General features: G+C 44.2%; 1 protein-coding gene across 1 annotated transcript in view; it reads left to right on the top strand.

Annotated features, from left to right (window-relative positions):
- The first annotated feature begins 1,666 nt into the window (after nt 1-1,666).
- The window catches only part of ece1 (endothelin converting enzyme 1), a 15,360-nt gene continuing 6,152 nt past the window's right edge, over nt 1,667-10,874 (top strand). The window contains exons 1-11 of the mRNA XM_035631666.2: nt 1,667-2,468; nt 3,351-3,489; nt 5,447-5,659; nt 5,745-5,869; nt 5,953-6,099; nt 6,348-6,413; nt 7,267-7,455; nt 7,544-7,686; nt 7,772-7,886; nt 10,005-10,115; nt 10,207-10,305. Coding sequence (XP_035487559.2) covers nt 2,340-2,468; nt 3,351-3,489; nt 5,447-5,659; nt 5,745-5,869; nt 5,953-6,099; nt 6,348-6,413; nt 7,267-7,455; nt 7,544-7,686; nt 7,772-7,886; nt 10,005-10,115; nt 10,207-10,305 — 1,476 coding nt within the window. The 5' untranslated portion in view covers nt 1,667-2,339. The remainder of the gene's footprint in view (nt 2,469-3,350; nt 3,490-5,446; nt 5,660-5,744; nt 5,870-5,952; nt 6,100-6,347; nt 6,414-7,266; nt 7,456-7,543; nt 7,687-7,771; nt 7,887-10,004; nt 10,116-10,206; nt 10,306-10,874) is intronic.

Raw genomic sequence — 10,874 nt, 5'->3', positions numbered from 1 at the left:
GACCCACATATAAAATAAGCTTCTTTTGAAAAATATCATTCTTTGTATAAAAATCAATAACGGAAGAATGAAAATAAATAGTGAACTTGATTCCTATTTTAGTAAAAGAAGCAATTTGTATTAAACAATGAACAGATTATTTCCTGAGGATGTTGCAATATATCAGATGATTTTATGGTTTTATGATTTAAAATGAATTTCCACTATCTTACTTGTGTTCCCCAAAGAAACTTTCAGTATTTATACATTTTGAATGAACAGCTGATCACTGGGACTACTCAACGTCCGTAAAATACATATGTGGAGCTGGAAAAGATGTTTTCCTCAGCGATTAATTATTCACTGATTATTTTCTTAATGTAGAAAAATTATCTTTCAAGTCTTTAAAGGTCAAGAATTCATGAAAAACGGCGACTCGAACGTCACGTTTAAATTTACCTTTGTTCATCAGTGTTCTGTTCCCTCGTGTTTACTTTGTCAGTGTTGACATAGATCAATGGTCGGAAGAAGAACACTGAGTGAAAGGAGATTATTACAGTCATACAAACTTTGAAAAGATGTTCATAAAAGTGTTCAATATCAAGGAATGAGTGGGTAAAGAACATGAAACACTTACAGTCGTTTCTCTCTGAAGATTCACATTGAGGAGGATTCTTTTGGATTCATCCTGAGAAGACACCTGACGTTCAGCGTCTCTATTTACATTCTCTCTTTCCTTCCTACTTCCTGTTTCAACCTTCTCCTCAGGTCACATCAAATAATGATACAGACTTACCATAACTTTCTTTTTCATTGAACAGATAAAAAACCTTCAGGGCAGAACATCAATAAACTGTCAGTGCGACAAACCAGCGACTGACGAGATTAATCAAAAATAAAACATAGTTTCTAATTATCAGTATATATATATATTATAGTATATAGTATATAATGAGTATATATATACTCATTATATACTATAATATATATATATAAAAATACAATATACTTAAATACTGATATAGTATTATTCATATATTAATATTTGTCGCTGTGCGTGTCCTGGAGAAATCCTGACAATGTGTAGAATTTATTTCCTTTTCATTTTCCTTTTTATCAGCCTGATATATTTTACTTCTGTCACTTTATATTAACTCAGCTAAGTTTGACAACAATTTTTTTATATTATATAATTATATAATGTTTTCTAATTGGTAAATTCTAGTGGAACAGACTTTCTTTTGCTTTTCATTTTAATCACACATTTTTTTGAAATTCCCCTCAACAGAATGAGTGAGTGAGTGTGAGTGTGTGTGTGTGTGTGTGTGTGTGTGTGTGAGTGTGATGTGTGTGTGTGTGTGTGTGTGTGTGTGTGTGTGAGAGTGTGATGTGTGTGTTTGTGTGATGTGTGTGTGTGCGTGTGTGTGTGTGTTTGTGTGTGTGTGTGTGTGTGTTTGAGTGTGATGTGTGTGTGTGTGTGTGTGATGTGTGAGTGTGGGTGAGGGGTTAAACTATCAGGTAACAGTTACCGTTGCAGCCACTCCGAGCATGTGGTGGGAGGGGCTTATTCCTCCCCGCCCCTCCCACAAGTCTGTCATGACCTATTGAAACGACACTGGGTGTCAACTACAACTGTAAGGTTCCCGCCCCAAATATAACTCGAACCACAACGGGGAATGGAGTCACGCACACACACACACACACACTCTCTCTCTCTCTCTCTCACACACTCTCACTCATGTCAGTCGCCCAACTCCTTCCTGTTTTTCTGTAGTTCCGTCTTCTCTCGTTTCGTGTTTGCTTTGACTCGGCGGAGCAGGAAGTGCAGACGGTTGGTCTGAGAGCCAGGACGCAGAGAGGGAGAGGCACAGAGGACCCACTCGGACGTGTTTCTGGACGACTTTCAGGATGAACTTCTTGTTGTGACATTTGCCTTTGTCTGGAGGTTTTCAGAGGGTGTCGAGGGAAGATACGCACTTCTGAAACTGAAACAGACTGTGAGTGTGTGAGTGTGTGAGTGGAAACCTCCAACCAGAGAAACCAGATTCCTTCTGATGGATATTGGAGGGAAACTGCCCTGAAGCCTCGGAGACTGTGGACGAATAGACACACACACACAGACACACACATACACACACAGAGACACACACACACACACACACACACAGACACACACACACAGAGACACACAGACACACACACACACATCACACACGCACACACACACACACACACACACACACACACAGACACACACATCACACACACACACACACATCACACACACACACATCACACACACACACACACACACACACACACACACACACATGCCGGTGGACAGGAGAGGGGCCTGAAGGATGGAAGCACTGAGAGCGTCTTTTTTACATTTGACTTTCCAGATGTCGACGTATAAAAGAGCCACGCTGGACGAGGAGGAGATGGTCGACTCCTCCGCTGACGACGTGTATCCATCATCACCTCTGCAGGTAAACAACACACCTTGTGTCATTGTGTGGGACGTGGATTTATAGGATGACAACATCTGTTCAAAAGGAAAGTCTACTTTTAGAATCATGGTTGTAATTGAAGTCTTTGTTTTCATGGTGTTTGGAAACGTTTTACACTTTAACGTGTGATCATGTTTCCTTTTCCAATGAGTCCAATGATGATACAGTGTGAGACAGATGTGCTGCCCAGATGCTTCAGGTTGACAGGTTGATATTCTGTTAATACACAGTATGAACTTTCTTCTTCGTCTGAACCTCGGCAACAAGGAGCGGAGTCTCTCTTCTTCACGTGTTTCATTTGACCAGAACATACAACGTACCTGAATTCAGGACTTTGACATGATTTGGCTTCATCACATTTCTGTGATTTTCATGGTCATAAATTATGTTTTTTTATCACAGAAGTAAAATGCAGAGGCTTGTTGGTGAGGATTCTCTCCATCTCACCCAGAAACGGACTTGATGTCCAAACGAACGCACTGAGCTCCACCGATCTCATCCAAACTCATTGTAGTAAATCTGATCCTTATTCATCCTCACGATATGTGTGAGGTCAAAGATCTGGATTCATTTAGTTGAAGAGAGAGTTGCTTCGTGAGCATCTGCAATCGTCCCTGTAGGAAATAAATGACCTCGGCAGCTTCCACCAAAGCAACATTCAGAAGAAGTGGAGCTGTTATGAGATGCACCGATTCGGCCACGAGCCTAAATTCTTGTGTTGATTTATCTGGAGAAGTTTTCTTGTTTGACTCTTTCAACCACAGAATCATCAGATATGGTTCAACATGTGACAATAGAATCTGTCTCAGATCCCTGAGAAGTTAAACCTTCAACATGATGCTTTCTTCTGTGTGTGTTCAGGTGAATCTTCTGAACGGACGAGGTCCGTCGTGTTGTCTCGACCGGACACAGAGTGAGAAGCGGGTTCTGTTCCTGGTGTGTGTCGTGTCTCTGGGCCTGTTCATATCTCTCATCACCACCGGGGTCTTCTACAAACAGAGTGAGTGTCAACTCACTGAAATACATCTGACTCCAGATCAAACTGCTTCGTCCCATTCCTCAGAATTATTATTAGTTATAGTTTTATATGTTGTCAAATCAAAAATAAAAGTAAGCATCCTTTCCAAAATAAGAACCATCGAGAGCAAAAAGGAGGAGGCCTTAAAGAAATAATTTTGGTAAATCCGAGGTTTTGCTTTCTGTCTGAGAATCAGATGATGTAAAGGTTTGTAAATAAAGTAAAGTAGTAAATGTGCTGCCACAGGAGAGGGTTAGCTTAGCTTAGCACAAAGAATGGGAACAGGGGGAAACAGCTAGCCGAGCTCTGTCCAAAGGAGGCGGACGTGTCGGACTTGGACAGGAAAATGTTTCCGTCGTTATGAATCAAGTGAGAAGTGGAGTCATGTTGTCAGAGAGTCGCCCTCTGCTGGTCAGAACACAGAACACAGGCTTCACACATTTCAGCTTCACTTCCTGGATCCAGTGACGATGTCACTTTCAATACACGTTCTGTGAAAGAAATCGATTCTTGTATCTGTTGTTTTACAGTCTTTGACGTTGTGCTTCTTTTTTCCGACCATTCACATCATCAAAACCTTTGAGCATCTGAAACGAACCGAGTTATGTTTTATGTATAATTATACCCTATCTTTAATGTATTCATATATAATATAATATATTATGAGATGAAAATATCACCCTCTATTTGTTTGTAATGGTGAAGTTTTAGCTGAAACTGGACTGTGACCTTTAATACAGTCGGTCAGTTTATTAATGTTTTTGACGAAGCCAAACCTTCAACCTTCAGAAGGAAAAACAACTGAACTCCCTGGAGCTCGTTCATCATCTTGGATTTAACGTTTCAGTTTCCTCAGTTTTACTGTGGGAAACTTGATGCCACTTCCTCCCATTCAGCAGCGCTTGTCACATCACACTCTGGAATAATAAAAGGAACAAGGATGAATTCTCCTCGGGGAACTGATCCCATCACTGCTCGTAACCATGTCTCTATTTGTGTCGGCGCCTTATATGGGCAGAGGGTGAAAGTCTGTCCGTGAGTCAAGTGTGATAAGTGACTTGTTCTCTTCTCTAAACACTGAAGGTTTCTGAAGCTTGTTCTGTTTTACAGCTCTGACCGTTTCCTCCTGTAATTATTCTACAGAACATAAAAGATTTTGGCCGTCACATTTAGGAGCCGACACAGGACGAGGAGCAATAACATTTATCTAGTAGACAGTTTAACAAGGATTGACTCCTCCCCCTCATCTGTTCATCTGTTCATCATCATATTTAACTTTGCCTCCTGCAAAATCATCAACTGTCACTTTTCAGGTCATCAACACAGGGTTTTACATGGATAAATAAATATTCTCTGTTACTAATAATCTAATAATAATTCTCAGATTATTGGCAGGTCTGCACCAGCAGGACCTGCTCCGTAAACGTGAATGTTCACAGACGAGTGATGACGTTGGACCAACTGGCTCAGTGAACATTTTCTATTTATCAGCTGCATATTTATTTCTTCATTTTTAATCCAAACCACTGCACATTTAGCTTCTGTCATAAATCGACACCCGCACACTGTATGAAATGTATGTAACTTTTTATAGTTCCTTTATATCTTGCAATATTCGTACCTCTTCCCTGAAGCCTTGACTCTTGCTGCTGCTGTAACGTGAAGTTCCCTAGCATGGGATTTATAAAGTCCGGTCCGGTCCGGAGCGACTCTCTATGAGTCTTCATTATCGCCCCGTCATGACTATGTTTCCAGACTTCAGGGTCTTTCTTTCTGACAGTTCCGACAGTTTTCTCTTACATCCTGTTTCACACGTGGACCTCACACAACTTCTGGGCGACCTCACGTCAACCTCACGTGTTGGTTCTGACCCACTCTGGTTTCTAACTCAACATTGTTTCCTCACAGTTGTGACTGAACCTGCTCTCTTCTGCTGCAGCTCACCCTGGCTTGTGTCTGACGGAGCCATGCATCACTGTGGCCAGTGCCGTGATAGGAGCCCTGGACCGATCCGTTGACCCCTGCCATGACTTCTACAACTTTGCCTGTGGGGGGTGGGTGAAGAACAACCCCCTCCCCGAGGGCAAGTCCCGCTGGGGACCTTTCAGCAACCTCTGGGAGCACAACATGCTCGTAATGAAGCATTTGTTAGGTAAGACTCCCGTGTCCTCAGCTGCCATCGCCCCAGGCTTTTTCATTGGCTCTCATTCATTTGATCTTTGTCTTTATTTGTTCAGTCAACACGACGATGAAAGGTCTGAGTCAGGCCGAGGAGAAGGCCCAGCGATATTATCATGCCTGCATGAATGAGGCAAAGATCGAGGATTTGGGAGCCAAACCACTACAGGAGCTGATCATCCAGGTATGTTTACTCCTCAATCTGTCGACCATCAGATGAATTCCTCCTGTCGTCCCTATTCATCCGTTTCCTTCTGCTTGTCTCAGATCGGGGGATGGGCCCTGACCGGACCCTGGGACAAGGACAACTTCCAGGAAGTTCTGCGAATGGTGTCGGCCAATTATCGCACCTCACCCTTCTTCACTGTGTTTGTCAGCACTGACTCCAAAAACTCCAACAGTAACATCATCCAGGTGAGAGCGTCGGAGACGTAACTGCAGTCCACGTCCGGAGACAATCTGATTAATACAGAAGCTTTATGTTTTTTAAGTGAAGACCCGCCCCCTACTCTGACATCATAACCTTAAAACATACAGGTCATTCAAAAAGGAAGAAAAGTAAATGTAAATACTGTGAACATAGTTTTATCTTTGTCAATAGATATTATATTTTATATATATATTCATAATAAACTGGACGGTGATGTTTCTCTTGACTACAGGTGGATCAGTCCAGTCTGGGATTACCGTCACGGGATTACTACCTCAACAAAACGGCAAATGAAAAGGTATGGTGGCTTCCCACAGATGATCCAGATGTGGAGTTTTCTGTAATGAGAACAATATCAAAGACTCATTGCTTTTGTAGAAAGTCTGGAAATATTTAATATTAAAAGAGAAATATTTCGGCTTCAGGGCGAAAAACTCTACATATTTTCTTGTAATTGCATAGTTTGGAATTACTGTCATTTTATTACCCACTCAAACACCCCTGGTCATCCTTCCACCCTCCCCCTCCTCCACCCTCCACCTCCTCCACCTCTACCTCCTCCTCCCTCCACCTCACGTCCCAACCTACCCCACCTCCTGCCACCTCCACCCTCCCCTTCCTCCACCCTCCACCTCCTCCACCCTCCACCTCCCCCACCTCCACCCTCTACCTCCTCCTCCTCCCTCCACCTCACGTCCCGACCTACCCCACCTCCTCCCTCCCCCTCCTCCACCCTCCCCCTCCCCCACATCTACCCCCCACCTCCCTCCACCCTCCACCTCCACCTCCCCCACCTCTACCTCCTCCTCCTCCCACCCTACCTCACCTCCACCCTCCCCCTCCTCCACCTCTACCTCCTTCCACCCCCCCCACCTCGCTCTACCACCCTCCACCTCCACCCTCCACCTACTCCTCCTCCACCCTCTCCCACCCTCCACCTCCACCTACTCCTCCTCAATCCACCTCTTCCACCTCCCCCACCCTCCACCTACTCCTCCTCAATCCACCTCCCCCACCCTCCACCTCACGTCCCACCCTCTCCCACCCTCCGCCTCCTCCACCTCCCCCACCCTCCACCTCACGTCCCACCCTCTCCCACACTCCTCCTTCCCCACCCTTCACCTCACGTCCCACCTGTGTGGACTTGGCAGTATCTGACGGCGTACCTGGACTTCCTGATGGAGCTGGGGGTTCTTCTTGGCGGCTCCACGGAGACATCCCGTACACTGATGGAAGAGATCGTGGACTTTGAAACCACTCTGGCCAACATCACAGTTCCTCAGGAGGAGAGACGCGACGAAGAGCTCATCTACCATAAGATGGAGGCCAAGGACCTGATGGTGAGACAGTGTCCTCTTGATAAAAGGAGGAGGGGACCCTAACGCCTTACCCCTCCATCATGTCTCTGTGTGTTTTGTCACTGACTAGACTCTGGCTCCTGCAGTCGACTGGATGTCGTACCTCACAGAAGTGTTTTCTCCAGTGCCGCTCAACGACTCGGAGCCAGTGGTGGTTTATGCCAAAGACTATCTCCAGAAAGTGTCTGAGCTCATAACGAAAACCAATAAAAGGTCAGAAACTCTGCACATGGTCCTGAGAACATTCTGCAGCACTGAACAGAGCAACAAAACAATCAATCAGATCTTCTCTCTGCAGCCTGCTCAACAACTACATGATAATGAAGGTGGTGAGGAAGATGGTTTCCATTTTGGACCAAAGGTTCCAGGACGCTGAGCAGCGCTTCCTCGAGGTCATGTATGGAACCAAGAAGGTAAGAGATGAAATCACTACAACCCAACATGACACAGATCAGAATACAGAGGTGGGCGTTTGACCTGGGAACATGTTTGTATCTCAGTTTCTTCTTTGTCAAGAGTTATATGTTCATTGAATGTGGTCTTGACTCTGGTGTTAGTGAAGTGAATTAGTGAAGTCCAGAGTTTACAGGGGAAGTGGCCCAAAGCCAAACAGCTGGAGCTTCGACAGCTCTTCACTCGTTGACACAAAGCAGACGGTTCATGTTCCCTGAGCGCAGATGAAGGAAAATTGGCTCCAAAACTGTGACCAATTATCATCCAGAGTTTTGTCTGTTGTCTGAACCAGATTCATCTAACTTCATGTGAACAATCAACCTGGTTCCTGAACTGGAGTCAAGAGGTTTAAAAGAGAAATGTAGAGCAACATGGCTGCTGGAGAAAGCTTATAACTTCTTAGACTGTAAATAAAAAGTGACGTCGTCACCGGGTCCAGGAAGTGAAGCTAAAGTGTGTGAAGCCTGTGTTCTGTGTCCTGACCAGCAGAGGGCGACTCTATGAGAGCGTGACTGTACTTCTCTCTTGATTCATAACGTCAGAAACATTTTCCTGAGGAGTTTATGGTTCAAGTCTTCTTCAACACATGATGTTCATGTTGTACATTATGAGCCATTTACAGTCACAAAGATGATACAGTGTGATTGACAGCTGGTCCGTCCAATCGGTGCATGGTAGCAGGTGTAGGTGGACGAGCTCTCAGTGTGGCCACGCCCCCAATCCTACGTCCGGTTGCAAAAAAAACCCAACATGGCGCTGATGTAACTGTGAAACTGGAGGTGGGTTGACACCAACAGACTCGATAATAAAATTAATGGTGAGAAGAAAAATGTGACAAGTTGCACATAAATGACAAACTACGAACATTTAAACAATAATTCTTTCAATAAGTAGTTTTTCGTGTATAAACATGCTGTGGACACCTTCATTTAGTTTAAACCTTTCATTCCCAGGTTTTCACCCAATACATGTCAGTTAATGGGATTTAATTGAAAACACTAACTTTGTATCGCAGCATGTTTTTCTTGAGATGAAGCTCAGAGTCTCAGTCGCCAAGGCTGCTGCTTCAGGACAGACAGAATCTGCAGGACGCCACCGACACGAGACGCAACACTGACGATGATCATATATTAAAACCTGTTGTACGGAGTCGACTGCAGAGAGGTTCATTTTATCCTCAGTGATTTTTATTTTTTTGGCCTTTGAGGCTCCAGTGACCATGACTCTTATCTGAGCAGGATCCTGTTTCCTCTGCCTTGTTTTCCACGGAGGTCGGCTGTAATAACACTTCTGTCTCTTTGTGTCTGTTTTATGTGAGAGAACGACTCTAGTAGATTTTACAACTTGCTCAGAACCGTTTCCTCACTGCGACCTTGTTCCTTATCTACGTATACATGCAGCTTTATTTGTCCTCGTCCTTCCCTTCGCCCGATAATGACTTTGCCATATACGGACCTTTTTTACCAACAGTCTGAGAACAAGTTGTGTGTATGTGAGATAAGCTAAATACTTTAAACGCTTGTGGTCCTGTGGTCGTCTCACTGCAGCTTCAGTGTTTTTTGTGAATTGTCCAAGAGTTGGCATGTGGGATTTTCCTGTTGTTGCCATTTTATCTACAAAACCCACCAGTGGTTCCTTCAGAGGAACAACAGGCCACTGAGGTCGTGAGTTTCTCAAGATGCACAATGGATCCTCCTCAGTGTCCTACTGAACACTGAGCTTTGAGACATATTTCAACAGACAGTCATAGTCAATGTTGCAGATATGATTCAGCAATTTTTCTTTGCTGATATAATTGGACCGATTGGAAGGTACAAGCTGTCAATCACACTGTATACACGCTAGTCATTCCAGAGAATACAGGCTTCAGTTTCACTTGTTATAAACGTCTATGGGCTTCACAGGCAGAAAGTCCTGTCACGTTCATCTGAGTTAGTCACGTTCATTCTGTGAAATATAGGAAGTGAGTAACAGGAGCAGACAACAGGGGTCAAAACCCACATTCCGATTAGATGTCATGAAATCTAACAGTGTAATGAAACCTGAGGATGTAAACGTGTGTTGATGTGATATCACAGAGCTGCACTCCTCGATGGAAGCTGTGCGTCAGCGACACCGACAGCGCCCTGGGCTTTGCTCTTGGAGCTATGTTTGTTAAAGACACCTTTCCTGAGGACAGCAAGGCCATTGTGAGTTTTTCAAAAGTCCCTCTCTCCCAACAGCTGCTCCTGCTGTGTGAGGCGATGCACTCCTGACTTCTCTGTCTCCTCTGTGCTTCAGGCTGAAAGTATGGTCGCTGAAATTAAATGGGCGTTTGAGGACGGTCTGAAATCTGTGGGCTGGATGGACTCGGAAACAAAGAGAGCAGCAAAAGAAAAGGTGGGTGAAAGATCCTGCTGTGAATGTTTTCATACTTTAGGGAGACGGAGATCTTTCGATGAAGGAACTGAAGCAAGACAGAGAAATAGTTTGAGATAAAGGTTAAAGGTCGACTCTCAACCTCCAGGTTTAGTCTGAAGGAAGCTGCAAACTAATACTCGCTGACCAACAGCTGGGATCTGCTTCAAGGGCCTTTTCATTTTCAACATTGATTCCTTTTTCCTTTCATTCAAATCAAAAACAATTTATCTTCCAGATTACAACCAAAGTAAAGAGTAGTGTGCAGTGACAGTTTGACAGTTTGACACACGGCAGACTGCACAGAAACTGACAGCTGAGAAGAGCCTTCACACTACATCCTCCGCAACGTCAAATTCATTCAAAACGTCCTTTCCAAACATCCAGTTATGGAGAAATTCTTTTGTCAGTAATAACTACCAACTATACTAGTAGAGCCAGAAGACCCCACTCAGTAAACCCTGACTGACTCGTCCCTCAGCCTCCACTGAAGAAATGAGAGAAAGTCTGGTTAACTTGAATTGGACCCAGATACTCACTAGGCTCGCACC

The sequence above is a fragment of the Scophthalmus maximus genome, chromosome 6, assembly GCF_022379125.1.
Source record: "Scophthalmus maximus strain ysfricsl-2021 chromosome 6, ASM2237912v1, whole genome shotgun sequence".
NCBI lineage: Eukaryota > Metazoa > Chordata > Actinopteri > Pleuronectiformes > Scophthalmidae > Scophthalmus > Scophthalmus maximus.
Note: the sequence above shows the minus strand (reverse complement) of the source record. Positions and strands in the feature narration are given on the sequence as shown.